Here is a 21,800-nt window from a genome sequence, read left to right as displayed (position 1 = left end):
ACCATTAATTTATATATTTTAGTATTTATTATGTCCATGCTATTAAACATTGCAAAGAGCTTTTATTTGTAATTGTTTAATCCTTACAATGTATGAAAGGATAACAAACCAGTTTATACATTTTATACAAGAATTTAATATGTTAGGGTAGGATTAAAAAGACAGTAAAAATCATCTGACAAGCAAAACATTCGCTGTCAAGGTCCTTTTCAAGTGCTTTGTCCACTACTTTTATGAATAATGGTATACTTTAATGTTACTTTTGTGTCTTGATGTTTAAAATCAACAACCTCTTTCAATGTATGAAGACACCATTACAGAACAAAGAAAATGGGTTGGCACTCCATGGGGGTGAGTAAAAAAAACCTGCTTTTTGATCAATAATAATTATGCATAGGCTACTAAATCATAATTGAGATAAAAGTCGAAACTGACATAAAAAGTAGAAGCTATAACAATTTAATTATAAATATATGAAAAACATAAAAAATTGTGTCAAGACTTATCTCATAATTATGATTTAGTATGTCTTAATTTCAGTTTTCTCTCATAATTATGGTTTACCAAAGCATGATTTTCATGTTATGTGTCTGAAATGTGCTTCCATACAGCAAAATAAATAATAAATGAGTAAAGTAAATAAGCATCAAGCAAAAGTAGTTCTCATTTACGTTTATTCCTTTTATTACGTCTTTGCATTGAGAGCATCATGTGCGCTTCAAATAGAACTTCCATTTACTTTTATCTTCTCGTGTTTTGTTGTGTTCCTACAAAATTATGTTTTTATTCACCAACGCTACCCCCTAATGCAGCAGTACAGCAGACCTGTCTAACTCACACACACATACATACTCTCTGATCAACACAAGAACTACCACTCTTCCTTTAACATAATACACACACACACACACACACACACATAGCATGTCATATATAGAAATCAAAAATACTTCTTGTGTTGAGCTCAAAAGGAAGGAGGAAAGACACAGGTAGCGTCCAGAGAGCATGTAAAAGACTTTAAATGCTATGATTCTTCGGCAGTAGGTATACATCTCTGTGGAATACATACAATACAACACATGAATAAGGTAACTAAGTCACAGAAAATGAGGGTAATATGTAGTGCCTTTATATGGAGATCAATAACCAAGAGCTTTCAATTTGGGCTCGCCCTTTGTTGGCGTAACATCTTGATCTGTGAAATCAGCATAGAGCTTTAAACACAATGATTTAACTAAAACTAAAATGCAAAATGACTGACAGACATAGCTGGAGAAAAAGCTTTAGACAGGTCCAAAAATGAATAAACAACGGAAAAACAGACACCATCTGTTCATTACAGTAGCGTCAGATTGAACGGCAGCTGTATTGGGGGCAGGCTGGTGAAGAAGAGTTGAAAGGATGTATAAGGAAGGACCAGAGATGCTCATTGGGGACACTGGCTGTTGGTGGAGATGCATTTGTTATTGGGCGAATGAGTGAGGGTTTGAGGGAAGATTATAAATAATAGGCTCTGTGGTTTATGTAAGGCTCCAGAGGGTTCAGGGAACGAGGACACAAGGTGCTCGTGGTTAGATAAATAGGTTGACAGGGTCAATGGCATTGGGACATGTGGTTTTGTTTTCATATTAGAGCAGAAAAACGGCTTGACAAATGATGCGCTATGATAACGGAGAGAACGAGTATAAGGAAAGAGGAAGTTTGGGAGAATCCTGAGCTGTAGAGACTGTCGTCGGGGTGGCTGGTTTGCAGGACAGTGTGTGAGGGGTGGCTCGCTCTGTGCCTGAGTGCTGCTGAGGGGGTTGAGGGGTCCTCGGGGAGAGCTCCAGGCTGCCCACAGAGATGCCCGAGTCCGTGCTTTGGCTGCGGCCACTGGCGGTGCACGGGTCCTCATCGGGCTCCGCCTCTTCCTCCTCCTGCAGCCACTGAAGTTCTGACTCCTGCAAGGGGAACGACCGGCGTTCCCATGGCAGCACAGCCTGCAAATGTAGAAGATGATGGTAATGATTCACTGAGGTTATTATACTCCAAAACATTGGGGTTTATTATATGCGTTCATATTCTCTCACAATGTAAAGAATATTAAGCATATATATCTTTCAGGATTCACAAACAGCCCCCAAAAGAAGACTCAAGGATTTAATGACTCATGGAGAATAGAAAACTGCAGACTTTTTTTTGAACTACAGGATGTTCTTCCAACTAAATAATTGCCATGGTTACAGCAATAATGAAGTTGAACAGAACGTTAAGTCCTCTTCCTCTCACACACACACCTGCTGTTCATCCTCAGCCTGGCTGAAGGGATCCTCCGCTCCAGTACAGAAGGGGCTGCATGGCGAGACGTCTCCTTCTGCAAAATGACTTTGCCTGGAATCTGGAGAGCCAGGTGTCTGCTCCAATCCCCTGGAGCACTTCCCATCCCCATGGAAGGAGGAGGATCTGAGAGAGGAAGTCAAGCAGAGAGTGAAATTTCAAGCAGTGACCACGGCGTCCTGCAGTTTGACATGCTATACTTCATCTAAAACTATTTTAAAACTACCCACTGTTTTATGGTCACATATTAATTGAGAGAGTGCATGAAATAGGCGTATGTGTAAGCTTTAGTACCAAGCTATCCTTTATAGCTATGTAAATTTTAACCTACATTCTTGATGTTGAAAAAAGTACATGTATAAGTTATTTGTGAACTACACAAATACATATTATTTTATGTAAAAGTCGTGATGTGGCATTACATTAACCATCAATGCAATCTACTGCTAACTTCTAATGCAGAAATTTGGGGTCCCTGTTGTTGAAAAACCTTATTCTAACACCCGTTTAAACAATTCTGACACCCGTTTAAATATTCTCCATTCTTAAATATTCTGCCACTATTTCACACACAAATTTCTCTCACCTGCCCCGGCGACGTCTGCGAGCCCAGCTCCCCCACCGACTCCTCTCTCTGCTCTCACACACTGCATGGCGGCTCAGAAACAAAGTGTCAGAGAGATCCTCCACCTATGCATTGAATGGTGGAGTAAATCAACAGACAAAATACCAGGTGTCTAAATAATAAAAAAATAAAAAAAACCTTGTTAAAGGTATACACACCTCTTCCTCCTCAATGTCCAGTCCTTCCCCATTGGGCTGGTGCTGTATGTTATTGTAATTGAACGACAGGGCATGTGCCCCTTCCTGGTTTTTAGAGACCCCTGAGAGAGAGTCCAGCTCCCTCCAACTAAACACATGACACAGGACACAAAGTTACACATTTTTCATCAACAATAGTGCTAGACTTACATATCAGCCAACAGTTTAAGACAATCAACATCAGCCAAAAAACCTGCTGGCTTGGCCAATTAACAGACATGACAGTTTCTCATTCTCACACATGCCAAATCTTCTTACTGCCACGTCAACAAACAACAAGAAATGTTTTTAAAATGTATTACTGGATTTTAAGTAAATGTAGTGTAAAATAAGAGTTCATTTAATCATGCTCTCAGCAGTTGTGTATATCTGGTATCCTTACATATAAAGCCATCAGTGATCCTGCTCTCAAGTTATCAGTATCGCCACAGGAAACCCATAGCAGTATGCTAGTACACTGTTGTCACTTTTTAAGCTTCCTTATAATATAACGTAAATACACTGTATGCTAATTTTGCCAGACTGGCTCCAGTTTGGAATGTACCTGTACTACTTTATAAACGATGGGACACGAGGAAACAGTGGATAGTTGGCACTGTGTTTGAATAATTAATGGGAAATTACTTGAAACCAAAGCCACTTTGCACAATGGCTGTCTGACAGAAGGATCACAGGAAGTCCGACTCATCAAAGCTAAATGCTCATGATGTAATCGCCCATTCTTGTTGTAATATTTTTGAGTGAGTGCATATTCAGTGTAGTGGTTTTGGAGATCAGGCTACATTATTCATACCTTGGTGTGATAATTTCCTTGTATTGTAGTCTTTGTACTCGTGCTCCTAGTCCAGCCAGGCCCAAAGGCATCACCAGGTTGTCAATGTCAAATGAGCTTTCTGCTCTTCTCCTTCTCAAAGGCTGAGGAACAAGAGAGAGATTTAGGAAGCATCCACAACACATAGAATTGTGAGCTGCTGACATTTTGCTTTTTTTTTTTTTTTTTTTTTTATAAAAAAACAAAACAAAATAAAAAAACAGATGTACCTGAGTGGGTGCGTCTGTTGTTGGGGGTGTTGCTGGCAGAATGGGCAAATCTGGAGCTCGTGGATGAAGATAGTTGGGAAAAATCACACCCCTCTGGCTTCTGCACCCAGAACCACCTACAAAAGCAATTTTGTTAACTTTTTGAAAATGGTTTAAAAAAAGTAATCTTTATGAAGTATGTCTCTCATGCTCAATAAGGCTGTTTCCATAAATTCTTGGATGGTTCTTGGATGAACAGGACGTTCAGAAGAACAGCATTTATAATTGTAACACTATAAATGTCTTTACTCAATGAAAGTATTAACTTTTTTAAAACAATTAAAAATATATCTTACTGACCCCAAATATTTAAATGGTTGTGTAATACAGTATATCCTCTGTTTATGTGTGTGTGCTAATATAAGTGACAATATATATATCACCCACCAGGTGTGTTAAATAAAGGAGGCAGTGCATTAGGAGGACGGGGACAAACTAGTCTCTTCCTCACTCTCCCAACTCGTCCCTGGCCCCGCCTCCCCAGCCAAGAGGACGCCGATGACATGTCTGTCCACTGTAGTGAATTATGAGAATGGTGCCCGGCCAGCGGGCGTATCCCACAATGCAGTGCAAGGGGTGAATCTGCAATGGAGGAAATTCAAAGCATTAAGGTAAAAAGTAAATATGACTGTAATGAGTTTTTTTCCACACATTTCATCCACAGTGCCCCCAAAAAACAGACACTTACAAAGCCACACTTATATATATGTATATATTTTGTTAATATAAAATCTAATTTTATGATTATAAAGTAATATAGTTATTTATATATATTATTTTGCATTGTTTTTATATTATATATTTATAATACAAATAAATGCATTTTTGAATAAATAAACACACTCAAATTATATTCAATGTATAAATTAAAAGAAAATTTGACAAATTTCAGGGCCACTGTAATGTGAAAGCCACACAGGGGGATAACTTTCAAGGTTACTTTCAAGGACATCAACATAAAAGGAACATTTAAACAGCCTTGTACAGTTTGTACTGTTGAAATACAAGCTAAATATACACAATTCTGTGCTCACAAAGAAAACAAATAATCTTGAGATTATACAGAGATAATATACAGATCTCACCTGATGGCATTGAGAGCACAGGGTGAACGGACATATCGAGCCAGGTCTGACGCATCCACAGACCTTTCTCCTTATCTGAGGGGGAGCGAGGAGGAGCACCACCACATAACACGCACACAGCCGGCGGCTCACACCAGCACTGTAACGAAACCGCCTGAGAGGGACACACAAATTCAAAAACTCATCATGGTGATTCCTGGGTTTTTTTATCCTCCCTTTAAGGCATAATTCAAAATGAAGAGCAGCCAATAATAATAAAAGTTACACTGCATAACAGAAAAGCAGCAGCAAGGTCAACTCTGAGACCATCTTCACCTTTGACCCCAGTGCTGTGCAATCTTCCAGGCGAACGAGTCTGTGACGTCGTTGCCGGAGTAACGGTCGAACCCGTGCGGCAGAAGAAGGTGGACTGGGCACTGTTTGCAGAGTGGTGGTGTCTTCTGTCTGCCATTTCCTGTTAGGATCACCAGCTGAGGACAGCCTAGGGGGTAGTGCAATAGTACATTAAATGTCAAATCCAAAAATTGACCAGTTTGTTTGCATGCAAGTTAAATCATTCACTGACTTGCAGTTGTGTGACGCAGGGGAGGGGTTTGTTGCTCTGAGGGGCGTGTCAGGGACAGAGTAAGTGGACCGCACCTGGGCGAAACATAAAAAAATACAGATGAATCCATCCACCCATAATAATCCAAAAATTCACACACATGGACACCCAGAATACCTTTCCCTGTCGTAGATGTGTGTAAAGCTCTGTCAGCGCACGGATTCGATACTCAAGCTCCGATACTTGAGTCTGCAGCCACACCCACCTGCTGCCAAGCCACGCCCTGCTCTCCGCCCACTGCCATTCTTTGCCAGTGACACTGAAAGAGAAGAAACTAAATACTGAGTATATGCATAAAACAATGTGATGTAAGTTTTTTTTTTTTTTTACATATGACATTTTTGTCCAACGCAACTTGCATTCAACACTAATAAAAAAATAAAGGTTCTAAAAGGGCGTTTCTGTAGTGGTGCCATAGAATGACCATTTCTGGTTCCCCAAAGAACCTTTCAGTGACTAGTTCTTAAAATATCCATGCTTCTCCTTATTATGAAGAACATTTAATAATCATAAGAACATTTAATAATCATAAGAACCCTTTTACACTATAAAGAATTATTTTGTGCATTGGTAAGTTTCCATGGAAGTCAAAGTCTCTTCATGGAACCATAAATGCCAATAAAAAAAAAAAGGTATACGGTTTATTCAACCCTAGTGGACAGTTTTGGAAGTCCTAAAAGAATTGAGAATGAAGCTTCTTCTGACCCATTTTATTCCCAACAGCCTGGCATTAAATGGCTTTGTAACCTCTCAATGTGGCAGCCATGAATCAACGGCCAGTACAGCATGTACATTGTATAGTACAGTGGTGATTCAAAAGGCAACACCAACATGCAAGGAGTCATGCTGAAGCTTTTCTACACGTGTACATGCATGTATATAAAAACAGGCTGAGCACTTAACATTTGAAATTGTTATAAAAGGGTCATTTTTAAAAGGAATAATCCCCCCAAAATAGGTTGTCGTCATCATTTACTCACCCTCATCTTGGTTCAAATCTGTATGCATATCTTTTTTCTGTGAACACAAAAAAAAATTATTTTGAAGAATGTTTAGAACCATACAGTTTCAGTTCCCATTGACTTTGAGTATGTTTTTCCATACAATAGAAGCCAATGGGAACCAAACCTGTTTGGGTATAAACATTCTTCAAAATATATTCTTTTGTTACAGAAGAAAGTAAGTCATGCAGGTTTGGAAGGACATGAGGTTGAGTAAATGAGCACAATGTTCATTTTTGGGTAAACTATCCCTTCAACCCTGGGTTATCTTGTTCCATCTTGTACCTGGGCTTTTTTATCTTTGGCATCTCATTAAGGAGAAAAACATTCCTTAACTCAGGGTTAAGAGATCTTAACCTGGGGTTAAGCATAGTGTGGAAATCTTACATTGATTTTATTCGCAGTGGTCTAAAGCGACGACCCCCTCTCTCCAATCCCTCATCTTCCTCACTGTCACTGTCACCGCCGGAGCTGCTGGCCGTGTGGTCCGAGTCCAGGGCGCTCTCTGCAGTCCGGAGGATCTCGCTGCAGCTGCACGCCAGCCTGCTCAGCTCGGCCGAGTTTCTGGAGGCAGCACTGGGCCTTCTGGTGCAGCTCAAGCCCAGGCTCCTGTATAGGCCATGCAGCTGCTGTGTGACATGCCTCTCCACCTGCTTCACTTGTACGGCCTGCAGGCGCCTCCAGAGGTGGTCGGTCCGACCCTCCAGCTCTGCCTGCCTGCGTTCGGCTTCACCCCTCACCGCCTCTATTTGCTCAGTGCTGGGACCCTCAGACCCCTGTGCATCAATGCCCACACCTGTACCGTCACACTTCTGTTGCTCTGGCTCTGCCCCGTGAGTAGTCTCACTCTCAGACTGAGAAGAAGTGATGAAGAGGGCACACAAGGGCTTTTTTACGCAATCACGAAGGTCGGGCTCGGCTTGGAGGGAGGGTTGCGGTGGGAGGCTATTGTGAGGGGCACCGTTTCCGCTGACCCTGTTGTTATGGTTGGCAGAGCTGGAAAGAAAGGAGCGCACCCTGTACAGTCTGACGCGCCCCTTCGCCGTCCTGCATGTGGGCAGCTGGGCACTTTCATCAGGCGGGCACGCTGCGAAATTCATTTTTTGGGCCCCGGTCGTGTTTTCGCAGTGGATACGCCGTAAGGACGTGCGCCTGAAAGTCTCGGCAGTGCTCGCGGAGCCCTTCCCGTGAGCTTCACCATTGGAACCAACGCGGGCCGCGGCGTCCGAGAAACACACCCTCTTGGAGGCTCGGGTGAAACTGCATGCTCGGCGCTTGATGACCGCGGGCTCGGGATTCCCGTGACCACACCTTGCAGCGGCTGTCATCATCTCGGTCTCGGCGTGCGCCGTGTGTCCTCGTCGGACTCTCGCGGTGCGCACCGGCGGCAGTCTCGCGTTCGCTCTGCGCTCGTCCCTTCTTGTCGTAGCGCTCGTGAAACGCCGCAAACCAGTTCCTTCGTGATCAATATTAATGGTGTTATCCTCGCCCGCTCCAGTGCTTTGTCTACAGAAACGACCGCGTCCTCCGCCGTACTCCCCCGAATCCGCGCATTCGTCTCCCTCCCGTGTGATATCGGCAGCACCGTTCGTAAAAAATCCCCCCTCGTTCATTTTCTGGGCCGGATCCGCATCGCCAGAGGTGGTATCGTCCCATTCGCGGAACGCCTGGGCCTCGGCTACGCTGCTCTCCCTGTCTGAGCTCCGCACTGGGGCAGCGCTGGTGGCTGTAGCCGCAGCGGCCGAGCTTCCGTCACCGCTGACGGGCTCACCGCAGCCTCCTCCCCCGCAGCAGCGGCTGGCGCTATGCGGACACCCGGCCCCGCAACTCTCCACTCCAGGCCCGGCTGCACTAGCGCTCATTTTATTCCGATTGCAGTAATAATACATCGTGTCGTTGGCATGGCCGGGTGTGAAGCGAGGACATACAACGAAGCTCCGTCAACGTATTTTTTCCTTTTCGAAAGCAAGACGGGCTTCTCTTTTCACCCGTCTTGCCTTTCCCTGCACTGTTGGCTGTCTCCAACACTCCCTGTTCGCACTGAGCATGCGCCATTCATTGGCCCAACCTTCGGTAAAGCATTAGGGGTATTTCAAAAACTAGTTCACATTTTTCGTTTGTCACATGCCCTGGGTTGAGCTTAATTGCGCGTGGTATTGAAAATAACGATAGACTTAAAAATATAACACTCCTAATCTGTTTAGAATTTGAGTTAAGGACACAGCACTCTGAAGGTCTGGGTCGAAAAAGCCGTGTTCAAGGGCAGCTGCATTTCGACATTCTTAACAATGAGGACAAAAACAACATATGATTTGTTCTATTATGGACCTTTTTAAGCAATTATAAAGCAAACAGACAAAATGATGAAGCAAACAGACAATATATATATATATATATATATATATATATATATATATATATATATATATTTATGTATATGTGTGTGTGTGTGTGTATACATATATATATATATATGTATGTATATTGTGTATACAAACATACATACATACAAACAATATACAGCAACAATTAAAAAATATATTTTCTATTTAGTTGAAATCAGTGTTAAGGTTTAGTTGCAGTGTTGAAAGTTGAGTATGACTGCTGAACGAATGTTTTGCCATCCTAAACTTAAATATCCAACAGATTTTTGGTTTATTGGGTTCTTCTACTTTGTGTACTAATCTGACGAAATAATGGGCAGTATGCAGTATGTACTGTATGTAGTTTGCAGTAGGCGTCGTTGGCGCCTTTTTTGGTCCTACCGCTAGAGGAGCTGTGGAGTCTGCAGTCGTTCTGGGTAGCGAAGGCTAATTAGCATGTAACAATGGCTACACAAGCGCTAGGCTCTGCTGCTGCTGGACCTACGACGAGTCAAGCCGGTTGTAGCTCTTCATTGAGCCGAAGAATGGACGGTGGACCGTGCTGTAAATTCTGGGAAAGCCCGGAAATAATCTCTCAGTTGGAGACGGTTCGCAGTTGGATTGGAAAGCATTATAAAAAGGTTAGCGAGCTAAATAGCCGGGGACCCCTTATATGATATGGTTCCCTGAAGCTTTCTTTGATTTCTTTACAGACATCTCTGGTTGTCTTGCTATTTTGTGTTTTTGTTATTCTTATTATCGCCTCAAACTGCAAAAGTCTGTTTTATGTGGTAGTATTTGTCTGTTTGCCTCGTAGAATATAGAAATGAACAGCTAACTCTACAGAATACGGTCTCAACCTAATTGACAGGACAGAAGTGACAACCTTCATTCTGTGTTCATTTTAGCGGTAAAGTTATGTGTATATCAAACTCCACAACTCCACCATTTGAGTCAGTATAAAATAAAAGACTTTTGTAGTTTCTGCATGATGGGGTGTACTTAAATGTTTATGTTAGCAGCATGCTAGCAGCTTTAAGTTTGCAGAAACAGGTTTGTGGTCAAAGGTGTTTGTTTACACGACCTGACTGACACACCCCCCTCTCAGTGCCATGCCACCCACTACCCACTGTGTAGGTAACACATACCTTGGTGCATCTAAAGTCTTAAATTTTTTGAATGTGAAAACCATTCATTAGTGTAGTAAAAGCTCTTAAACACTCAAAGGTATTATAGGCCTCTTTGCAATTGTCACGATTTGTTGCAATTTGTTGTGCAATTTTAAAAATACGTTATTTTGTTTTCCCCCCTCTTAAGTATGTACAGGCTGATGCTCCCTCCAGCAAGTCTCTGTCTGGACTGGTCATCCAACTGCTGCAGTTTCAGGAAGATTCATTTGGCCGTCGAGCAAATAACCCAAGTTTTACAAAACTCCCTGTGAGTTGCTGCTTTTCCACTTCTTTCTCTGGCAAACCATGCATAATCACCTTTATGAGATCATCACCACCACACCAAGATCAGTCATTGCATGAAACCTAGTTTTGCAGAATTATGAGTGATCAGTTGTTTGATCCTTGTTTCTTTGTCCGTAGGCAAAGTGTTTTCAGGACCTAAGGCCGGGCAGTGCTCTTTGCCATATTCTGGGATCAGTGTACAAGTTCAAGACAGAACAGGGCTGGTTAGTATTAATACTAAATAGTGCTGGATGCCAATTTTTACCTATCATTAATTGGTTGTGTAAGTTTTGAGTTTCTCTATCAAATTTATGTATACTTTACCATTCAAAGTTTGGTGTCGTTAAGGCTGCATTTATGCTGGCACAAAAAATCAGATTTATTTGCTCACATCTGACACAGATCGGAAAATGTTGCACACGTGTAAACACAAAAATCTGCACGAGATCTGATATTTTTCGCATCCGATCTGGGCCACTTCCAAATGTGGATTTTAATTGGATACAGATCCAATATCTGGACATCTGACCTATGTCTAAACACACCCATATCCAATTCCCCACAGAACTCCTAATGCGAGGGCGACACGTACTGCCCATAAAGAGAGTGTTTTAATGCCGGCGTGCTGTATATGCGCTTGCAATTTATTGAGGCAGGAACTTTATATGTAAGAAATTGCACAACATTCAGGAGCTGGTTTTCAACCCCTGCCCTGTGAATTTTATAAAAACAATGGCTTCGCTATTAAAACCTACATTATATTTCTTAGCAGTGAGGTGATAACCTAATTAAACCAACAAGCTTCAGTAGGCTACTCGCTCGTGCATTCTCTCTCTCTCTCTCTCTCTCACATTAATTCATTCAAATTCTTTCAATCTTACAGCGCTACTTTATTTCACTGAAGAATTTTACATCTAATGAGCTGTAGATAAAATTACAAATGAAAATTGCCATTACTTTACAGCTATCCGTTCAGTCAGATTTTGTGCTGCAAAACATCCATGACAGCTGTTGTCCATGACAAAAAATAATGTCCACCCGACATGAATTATTTGAATAATTTTAATAGCCTGGCCATTCAAAACCTAAGGGCCTACTACCATGTCCATAGTAAAGTGATAAATGGGCGGGAACTAATGTAAACTCATATTGATTCGAATACCAGTCTTGTCTAAAGTGAATGTAAACAGCTGGGCCAAAAAATCGGATATGGTCAAAAGATTGGATCTGTGCATTAAGACTTGCAGTGTAAATGCAGCCTAAGATTTTTGTTATGCCTTTGAAAGTCACCAAAGCTGTGTTTATTTGATTCAAAATTCAGTAATAACAGTAATATTGTTAAATATTTCTACAATATAATTATAATTTAAAATAACTCTTTGCTGTGTTGTTAAATTTTTTAATGTAATTTGTTCCTGTAATGCAAAGCTGAATTTTCAGCAGGCATTACAGCAGTCATCCAGTTTTCAGTGTCACATGATTCTTCAGAAATCATTCTAATATGCTGATTTGCTGCTTAAGAAACATTTCTTATTATCAATGTTGAAAAGAGTTGTGCTGTTTAATATTTTTGTGGAAATGCAATAGATGAATAGGAAGTTCAAAAGCAAATCTTTTGTAACATTGTAAATGTCTTTACTGTAATTTTTGATCAATTTAATGCATCCTTGCTGAATAAAAATCCTTACTGACCTCAATCTTTTAAACGGTAGTGTGTGTATATATATATATATATATATATATATATATATATATATATATGATTTTAAATACAATATAATGATATTAAAGTTACTTATACCATGATGTAAGGTTTTGGTCATCATACAGTCCGCCGCTTACAGTAAATGTAAATGGTAATTCATTAGCTAATAAAATTGAGTGATGTCAAACTTATCTCATCCACTCTGTGATCTTTTTTTATTTTTTTTTATTAAAGGAGACGCTTTGATCTTCAGAACCCATCCAGAATGGATCGCAATGTGGAGATGTTCATGTCTGTGGAGAAAACTCTGACACAGGTATTTGTGCTTGGATCTTTTGTGAAGACAAAGTTCTTGAGCATGTGTATGTGTGGTTCAGTATCTGACCTGTGTTTTATTTGTGCTAGAATAATTTATTAAGCAGACCTGTGGTGTACCTGTCTCCTGATCTTGAGCAGAAGCAAGCTCTTAAACTCAAAGATATTGTTGTGCGACACCAGGTCAGTGGAATAATAAAAGAACCAAAGAAATGGGGAAATATATCCAATACACCCTAGACACTTCAGATGGGCATTTAGAGGAATTTTGTAGTCATGTACTCAAACACATTAAAAAACTATTAAAATGTAACAAGTATGATGCATGTATGCTGTTTCTGAGCTAATTTCATCCAATGGTTTTTATTTGAGAATAAATAAAGAATATGCATTAATAAAAACGCAATTAAAAAATTTGAAAACCCTTTTCCTCCATATTTATTGTGAAAACTGTTAATAATCGGGCTTTCTGTAGAGTAAAATTAATTAGTGTTTTCTCAGTGAACTAGTTGATTACTTGTCTACATTCCTATATATGCATTATTGATTAGTATATACATAAATTTTTGCTTGCATTTTCAGGGCACAGTGACAGAGGAGAAGTCACAAGCCACCCACCAAATATACCCATCCCCCTCCACAGCAGATGAAGGTGTGTTTTAATTTTGTGTATCTTTTCAGTCTGTGGAAAAGTTCACATCTGTGTGTTTAATGTTCACTGTTTGGACTTTTCCAGAAGAGTGGCTTAGACCAGTCATGCGATTGAATCGGCAAGTGATGGCGCATTGGGGCATGTGTCCAGACAGGTTGAGAATACATCACACCCACATTTGCTTGTGTGCTCTAAATGTTTGGATTAGCAAATGCTACATTTTGCTCTGTATACAGTATATGCTTTTATATTTTATTTCTTCAGTTATGACTCACTTATACCAGCAAGTGATGTAGATGGAGAAGTAGAGGAACCTCCCAACCCAGACAGGTGCTGGAAGGTGAAAAAATCATTTTAGTCTTAATACACTGAGTTCCCCACACAAATCTTTGCATGTTGTGTTGGGTTCCAATAATTATAAATATTAAATATTGAGATGGGCTTTTATTTGAAGTGGTAAGACCGTAATAATATCTACTTAAATGTTTATTTTCTCAGGTTCATGCCAAATGGGTTCTCGACACAGACACATATAATGAGTGGATGAATGAGGAAGATTATGAGATTGACGAGAATGGGAATAGTATGAGTTTCAGGCGTCGTATCTACCAAAGCACAGAGGTATGTTTATCTAATTTCATGCTTTTTAAAAATCAGTTTACAAAAATTTGTTTGTAGTTGCTGTTGGTATGGAGTTTTGTTTTTATTTTTAAGTATTTGGTTTTTTTTTTTCTCTCTCACAAGGAACAGAAACCTGGAAAGAAGCGGCGACGCTCCCCGTCTCCACCGTCTTCTGAGTCTAAGAAGAAAGGAAAGAAAAGGTTAAATCTACTTTTTTGGTCACTGTTATGTGACATTTTTTGTTACCAGTGCAGGAAAGGATAATGTTGGAAATCACTGTAGTTTTTTTCTCTGAAAGAGTGTATCAGATTCTTTGTAGATTGAGACAAAATTGCATTTGCTTCTTATTAACGTATTTTTTTTTTTTATATAATGCAGTAGCTCAGGTGTGTATAAGAGGCGTGGTCAACCAGAGGAAGCGGAGCCAGAGGAGGACCTCACTAAAGACATGGAAGATCCCACGCCTGTCCCTAACATGGAGGAGGTCATTCTGCCTAAAAATGGTAAGTTTCTTTTTTTTCTTCTGTGTTAAGTTCTTATGTTAATTTTGGGAGTGTTACACATTATTTATTTTTATTTATTTCTCGCTATTATCATTGGCTACAGTGAACCTAAAAAAAGACAGTGAAAACACTCCAGTCAAAGGAGGCATTATGGCTGATTTAGGTAAGTTTGTTTGTGGAATGTACTATTCAGTGAATCACAATCTGCTTGTATTTCAGTAATAACCATGAATATCTATGTGTTTCTCTCAGATGACCAGGAAGAGGACCTGCTTTCTGGTGTCAGAGTAAGTCAATCTAGCTGAATAAAATTGTATGTGCACATCACAGAAAACTTTAGACCAAGTGCATGACCAAAACCTTCCAAGAATGCCTTCAGAAAAAGCAAAAGGACAGAATACTGCAACATTGCTCTCAAATTCTATTCTAATAGTGAACAATAAAAGGTTTCGACCCTTTCTGCCATGAGTTAGTCTGTCATGGTTGCTTCTGTCCAGCTAATACAAAATCTACATCCAGAACCCAGTTTATAGTCAAGTCCTAGTTTAAAGGAACTCTAGCTCACAATATCTACCATGTGCTTTTAAATATTAAAGTTCTGACCTATTGTGTGTGTAGGATGAGGAGGAGCAGAGGGAGTTCGGCCGTGGGCTGGAGGGGGAGGAGAGTGTCACAGAGCAAACGCATCACATCATTGTGCCCACCTATGCCTCCTGGTTCGATTACAACTGGTGAGGGTTTAACTGTACAAGTGTCCAGATTACGCCAACTCACATTCTCAGTTTTGCTGTACATAGATGTCAGAATTGAGGCATAGTGCTCTGAACGTAAGCGGGCATTTACTATTCTTATGCATTTTTTTTATGAAGAGTAATAGTTCTTATTTTTGTGCATTAGTATTCATCAGATAGAGAGACGAGCTCTGCCTGAGTTCTTCAATGGGAAAAATAAGTCCAAAACACCAGAAATGTAAGTCAGTGTTTATGCAAATACTATTTGTATCAGATTCATCATCCTGAACTCTACATAAACATGTTTGTATCTTGTTTGTAGATTTCTTGCATACCGCAACTTCATGATTGATACATACCGGCTAAACCCTCAGGAGTATCTGACCTCAACCTCCTGTAGACGAAACCTGACAGGAGATGTGTGTGCACTTATAAGGTGTGTATATTCACTTGTACCCATTTAATATGAGACCGGTTCGTAAATAATTTGTAATTCATTTATAAACCTTCTTGTGTGCATTTTAGGGTTCATTCATTTTTGGAGCAGTGGGGGTTGATCAACTACCAGGTAGATGCAGAAAGTCGAGCCCTCCCCATGGGCCCACCCCCAACACCACACTTTAATGTTCTTACAGACACACCGTCTGGACTCGTCCCACTACAGCATAGACCCTTACAGGTAATGCAGAAGTACTTTGACATTACATTGCCAAACACCAAATCTGTGCTTTAAATGATCAGTTCTTAGATTACGGACAACTGTTCATGTCACAAGACTGGGCCTTTTCTCTTTTAGTATTTGCTTACTTATTGTCAAATAAAGGCTCATAAAATATTAATTTGAGATGGAAAAAAATCAGTTGCCTGAAACGATTATTCATTTCAACGATCATTATATAAAAATTTTAATTAACACATTTTTTTTTTGTATGTTCGAAGGTTTCCGCTTCTCAGCATATGTTGCATTTCCCAGAGAAATCAAGAGAAAAACCGTCTGACCTGCAGAACTTTGGTCTGCGGATTGATATTTATGCTAAGAAACATCCAAAGGTAAAAACCACAAACAGTGTTTGAAACATTCATCATTTGAGCAGTGTTTTACCAAAACATTTTGGAATCTGTTTGTACATTGAGATTCAGCACCTGAATACCGTGTGCTTGCTTTGTCTTTTTTCTTTCTTTCATCTTTTAGAGTAAAGGCGCAAGTGCAGGGAGAGAATGGACAGAACAGGAAACACTCTTACTTTTGGAGGTAAGCCAGTCAAACAAAATCAGTGAACAAGATTTTGAAAGCTTTATTACTCAGGAGCCTTCAACAGTGGTACTGCAGGGGGTTGCCAGGTATTATTATTTTATTTATCTCAAGCAAACAATGATGATGATTTTTTTGCCCCAAGAATCCAGCTACATTTTTTACATTTAACATTTTTTTTTTTATCGTCTATCCTATATTAAAATGTAATTTTTAGATGAAAATATTAAATGGAGATAGTAAATAGAAAATGTAGTGTAAAACATGATAGTGATAATTATATGGCTCTGTACGTATATCACAATAATGATTATATAATGACTTACATTTTATGCAATAATGATTTAAAATGGTTTAAAATGCAACACTTAATTTAATACAGCATGTAATATGGAGTACCTGCTCCATCTCTCTATCCCCAAGGGGTTCTTGGCCTGAAAGTAGTTGTGATTATTTGTTGTTTTTGTATTCCATGTCTCTCTGTTCAGGCTTTGGAGATGTATAAAGATGACTGGAATAAGGTGTCAGAGCATGTGGGCAGTCGCACACAGGATGACTGTATTCTTCACTTCTTACGGTTGCCCATAGAGGACCCATACCTAGAGAACTCTGAAGCCTCTATGGGTCCTCTGGCCTATCAGCCTGTCCCTTTCAGCCAGTCAGGGAACCCTGTAATGAGCACTGTTGCTTTCCTTGCATCTGTGGTCGACCCTCGAGTGGCCTCTGCAGCCGCCAAGGCAGCTTTAGGTAAGAGTTAGTGTGTGTGCTGATTTGAAGATTCATAAGAGAAAATATGTATGTAATGTTTGAACTGTCTTTCAGAGGAATTCTCGAGAGCAAGAGAAGAGGCCCCACCAGAGATATTCAGTGCCAGCTTTCACAGAACACAGAGACTCGGACATAATTTAGATCCAGCCTTTACACTCCAAACTGCCAGCATTGCGGGACTTGATCCTGACCATGCAGAAAAGACTGGTACTCATCTCACTTTTTTTGTATATGTGATGTTTTTGTTTTTGTTTTTAAAAATGCATGTTAAAAGAATAGTTCACCCAAAAATGATAATTCTGTCATTAATTACTCACCCTCATGTCGTTCCAAACCCGTTAGACCGTTCATCTTCGGAACAGAAAATAAGATATTTTTGATGAAATCCGAAAGCTCTCTGACCCTCCATAAACAGCAAGAGTACTACCATGATCAAAGCACAGAAACGTAGCAAGGACGTCATTAAAATAGTCCACGTGACATCAGTGATTCAACCTTAATTTTACGAAGCTATGAGAATACTTTTTGTGCGCAAAGAAAACAAAAATAACAACTTTATTCAACAATTCTTCTCCTCCTCATCCCGTTTCACCCCTCATCTGTCCTCCTCATCAACGATGCATGCGCACATTCATCAACAAACACACTTGCAAAACTCTGTTGCTGCCCTGGAAAAACAAATTGCATCCACTGATCACGTAACACTGGGTCCTTTGGGAACCTGAACAGTGCTATCTTTCCCTTACAACCAAAAACACACTTATTATACACATATTAAGCTGCAATGGTTAACCAAAATCAGCATATTAGAATGATTTTTGAAGAATTATGTAAAATATATTAAAATAGATAATTTATTGTAAATTTTCGTAATATTTCAAAATATTCCTGTTTTTTGCTGTATTTTTCAACCCAATAAATGCAGCCTTGGTGAGCAAACAATAATTCTTTCATAAACATTAAAAAAGGCTTACTGACCCTTGGGCACGTTTTAAGATTCAGTAAAGAATATTTTGAATGGTCATACTTGAAACATCCAGAGGAGGGCAGCAAGTGAAAGAAAAGTTTCATAATGTTGAACGTCATTTAATCAATTTATGATAAATATTGTAATTATGATTAATACATAGTTGTTTTCGTTTTTTTTTTTTTTTTTAGATGGGAGTGGTATAGAAACGATGAACACTGAATATGAGCAGCATGAAAAGGTATGAAAAGCTTCTTCAGACACAAATAATCATCATCCATTCTGATGTTTTATGTTGTTCATTCACAAATCTTAACAAGGAAAGTGTGATTGATTGTCACTGAGTCTGTACTGTCTGTTGTAGCTTGAGGGTGACAGCATCTTGGGAGAGGGAGAGCGTGTGAAGAACGAGGAGAAAGAAGAGAGTGAAGGAGAGAGGGGAGAGGAGAGCACAGCAGGTCAGAGGATCACAGATGCTCTGCATATTAAATTATCTGCATTGATTCACCTTGATTTAACACAGTGCTGCTATATTGTTAAATATTTATGGTTAGTTGCAGTTGGTGTGACAGCTCAGGTACACCAAAGCTGTGGTCAAAATAGTATACTACTATAAAACTCAGACTGCCTTTGAAAGAAATTTGGTATGCATATGCAGATGACCTAGCATTCTCCATGCCTTTAGCTTTTGTATAAAAACCTATACATGTAATTACTGTACAAAAAGGTGTACAGTCATGCAATTCCTACTGTATTTCTCCATCTTTCAAACTCCTTGTTCGTCTATCCAGAAGAGAGTTTTGACATGGGCCTCACCCAAGGGGACGGGGAGGAGATGAAGAGGAGGGTGGAGCTTGAGCTGGTGGAGGGAAACATCGCCACAGCTGCTGCTGCAGCACTGGCCTCCGCAGCTACCAAAGCAAAGGTGGATGTCAATCCTCTTTCCTTGCACCCGCTCCTGTGACCATTAATAGTGATTCATCTGAACTCACTCTTCTCTTTCTTCCTCTTATGTCCCTCTAGCACTTGGCTGCAGTAGAAGAGAGGAAAATCAAATCTCTGGTGGCTCTGCTGGTTGAGACTCAGATGAAAAAGTTGGAGATCAAACTGAGACACTTTGAAGAGCTGGAGACCATTATGGATCGAGAAAAAGAGGCTGTGAGTTAGAGTGCCTTGTTCAAACAAGACCTGGCATCACTCCAAGAAACATTTGAGAGCACACTAAATTATTTTTCAGTGCAAGAGTGTTTTTCGACATGCATCTTAATTGCCATTGATTTATTTTTGGAAATAAATAGAGTTTTCGTAATCTTTCAGAGGGATAGTTCACCTAAAAATTAAAGTGTTATCATTTACTCACCCTCATGTTGTTCCAAACCTCTATGGTTTAATTTTGTCTCTGTCTCTGAGAAAGATCTTGCTGACTGCTAACTGCATATTTAAGGTGAAGATTTCAGGGTGTTTGAACTTCATTTGTTATCTGTCTGTTGTAGCTGGAGCAGCAGAGACAGCAGTTATTGTCGGAGAGGCAGAACTTCCACCTGGAGCAGGTGAAATATGCAGAAATGAAGGCAAGACAGAATGTGGAACAGCAGCAACAAACAGGAGCTACACAGAGCAGCAGCAGTAGTACACCATTCAATCCTCTTCACCACGGTACACTCTCCTACATATCACAGTCAGCACTTTTGTCTCATGCACACTCATTTGTCTCAGTAACACTGGTTTTTGTGTCCTCCTCAGGGCGTTCGGTGGGCAGTGCTGGTACTGGACAGATCATAGGTGCTCGGCACTCTGGAGCTCCCAATGGCATGTGTGAGTAACGCATGCCTCAACTCAAATGCTGATCAACTCCGGTGCAATGTTCAAACGTTTTGAATCCGGTTGCTTTTTATTTTTTCCAACTCAGACCAAACTCCACCGTCCTCACAGGCCGATGGGGCCGCACCCATGTAACGTCTTCAACACCTTAAGACCCAAACTCAGCAAGATGACATGAAGGACATGGTCACATCATTATCCACATTCACCTTTACAATAGCACTTCTTCTGTGTATATTTAATATTTTTTAAGCATTGATGCTGGCATATAAGGGTCAGATTTCAGGCTTTTCGTTGCCATATCTGTCTGTACTTAATGTTTGTAGATCTGTTTTTGTATTGCCACCAAGTACTAAAACATTTGTTTTAGTAAGAATAAATCTTTTATATGAAGTTATAACTTCTTGAGTGAGCTCATCTATTGAAGGGTTTACTTCATAAGGTTTTCTACTACTTTTGTATTTTTAATTTAGTAGCTTATTCTCTGATGCATTTAATTTGATATTTGGGGTATTTCAGCAGTCAACTGTTCTTAACTATGAAGAAAACTGGGCTGTGCCATTACTTGATCTGTTCCAGATGTATTTTTAACAACTTTAATTTTTAAAAGAAACTCTTAGATCACAGGTCACTCTAGTGCACAAGGTTTGGGAAAAGCTCTTTTCCATACATGAGAGTAAATGGAGAAGGGAGCTGTGGAGCTCATAAATGAGATTTGAGAGCTACAAGCTGCAGGGAACATTTTCAGCAAAAACACTTTTATTGTATGGAAAGGAGCAGCTAGATTTTCCTTAAATAGAGTCCTGTGTGTTTGACTTAAGAAAGAGTCACAAGTTTGCAACAACATAAAGGTGAATAAATAATTCAATTTTTAGGCTGAACTGTCCCTTTGAGAATTGTTATAGAAATGGTACCCTGGCAACTGAATTAGGCTTGTTGAAGTACTAAAATTACTAAAACTGAAACAAAATGAAAGCTATATTAAAAAAAAAAAAAAAAAAAAAAAAGGAAAATGAGAAACGCACTGTTAGGGTAAATTTAAAAAACGTTGTATATGGTGAGGAATAAGGGCTCTGAAAGCAACTGTATTTAAGAAACTAGATTTATTCTTGTGAGAAGGTCAAACAGTCATACAGAGCATCTGCAGAGTATATAAAGAATAACCCTTAGTCCCAAGCTTTTATACTCTACCAGGATATTCTCTTATTAACCAATTGTGATGCATATCACTTACATTCCCTTTTATAGGACCCATGCCTAACAGAAATAACATGTCTTGTCTGACACTTGTTTTGACACATGGTATCAACATGAGCATGAAGATAAACACAGAAGAAACTTCTAGAACAGAATTAACGATAAAATATTTTTCCATCAGCACTAAATTACTAAACCTAAAATGACAACTGAAAATATGAATTAAAAGCTATTTTAAAATATTTATAAATGCTATAATTTTACTTATACTATAATAAAACTAAGAAAATTACAGAATTACCAAAACGTAATATGCAAACTATAAATATTAAAATAAAACCTAATTATACATATTCATAAATACAATTTATAATTCTACATAATACTGGTTAAAAAAATACCCATTTCCCATTGACCAAGGATAATTTCCACAGATCGCACTGATTTTAGAAGAAACTAGTTAAGGAGTGTCCCTCCCCTCTGCACAGTGTTTGCTTATGTTTGGACGCGTCTATGGGTGACCCAATTTCAGACGCTTTGTTC

The 21,800-nt window shown here is 39.6% G+C and overlaps 2 protein-coding genes across 2 annotated transcripts; one reads left to right on the top strand and one right to left on the bottom strand.

Moving 5' to 3' along the window:
- Positions 1–157: 157 nt before the first annotated feature.
- LOC131526222 (KAT8 regulatory NSL complex subunit 1) lies at positions 158–9,274 on the bottom strand. The gene is made up of 12 exons (XM_058754392.1): positions 7,296–9,274; positions 6,025–6,166; positions 5,869–5,942; positions 5,619–5,784; positions 5,304–5,457; positions 4,606–4,800; positions 4,180–4,295; positions 3,932–4,053; positions 3,100–3,226; positions 2,903–3,006; positions 2,277–2,442; positions 158–1,979 (listed from the first exon to the last, which is right to left on the bottom strand). The coding sequence occupies exons 1-12, from the start codon at positions 8,795–8,797 to the stop codon at positions 1,662–1,664; spliced, it is 3,186 nt and encodes a 1,061-aa protein (XP_058610375.1). The 5' UTR covers positions 8,798–9,274; the 3' UTR covers positions 158–1,661.
- A 214-nt stretch (positions 9,275–9,488) lies between these two features.
- smarcc1b (SWI/SNF related, matrix associated, actin dependent regulator of chromatin, subfamily c, member 1b) lies at positions 9,489–20,453 on the top strand. The gene is made up of 28 exons (XM_058754570.1): positions 9,489–9,912; positions 10,589–10,708; positions 10,864–10,949; positions 12,665–12,746; positions 12,836–12,928; positions 13,328–13,397; positions 13,482–13,551; positions 13,662–13,737; positions 13,896–14,018; positions 14,142–14,218; positions 14,397–14,521; positions 14,625–14,684; positions 14,774–14,808; positions 15,140–15,252; positions 15,419–15,490; positions 15,575–15,688; positions 15,778–15,931; positions 16,192–16,302; positions 16,445–16,504; positions 16,993–17,251; positions 17,327–17,479; positions 18,431–18,480; positions 18,604–18,697; positions 19,031–19,164; positions 19,263–19,397; positions 19,733–19,895; positions 19,983–20,054; positions 20,149–20,453. Exons 1-28 carry the CDS (start codon positions 9,736–9,738, stop codon positions 20,193–20,195), a joined length of 2,925 nt encoding a protein of 974 aa, XP_058610553.1. The 5' UTR covers positions 9,489–9,735; the 3' UTR covers positions 20,196–20,453.
- Positions 20,454–21,800: the final 1,347 nt, after the last annotated feature.

Source organism: Onychostoma macrolepis, chromosome 19 (assembly GCF_012432095.1).
Source record: "Onychostoma macrolepis isolate SWU-2019 chromosome 19, ASM1243209v1, whole genome shotgun sequence".
Lineage (NCBI taxonomy): Eukaryota > Metazoa > Chordata > Actinopteri > Cypriniformes > Cyprinidae > Onychostoma > Onychostoma macrolepis.
Note: the sequence above shows the minus strand (reverse complement) of the source record. Positions and strands in the feature narration are given on the sequence as shown.

Bases quoted from the DNA above. Each gene is read 5' to 3' on its own strand.
- LOC131526222 (XM_058754392.1), bottom strand. From the start codon at position 8,797: ATGTATTATTACTGCAATCGGAATAAAATGAGCGCTAGTGCAGCCGGG. The intron at 5,785-5,868 runs GTCAGTGAATGA...ACTACCCCCTAG, and splicing joins CCTGCGTCACACAACTGCAA to GCTGTCCTCAGCTGGTGATC. The intron at 3,227-3,931 runs GTATGAATAATG...TCATGTGTTTAG, and splicing joins AAGGAAATTATCACACCAAG to TTGGAGGGAGCTGGACTCTC.
- smarcc1b (XM_058754570.1), top strand. From the start codon at position 9,736: ATGGCTACACAAGCGCTAGGCTCTGCTGCTGCTGGACCTACGACGAGT. The intron at 14,522-14,624 runs GTAAGTTTCTTT...CATTGGCTACAG, and splicing joins GGTCATTCTGCCTAAAAATG to TGAACCTAAAAAAAGACAGT. The intron at 16,303-16,444 runs GTAAAAACCACA...TTCATCTTTTAG, and splicing joins ATGCTAAGAAACATCCAAAG to AGTAAAGGCGCAAGTGCAGG.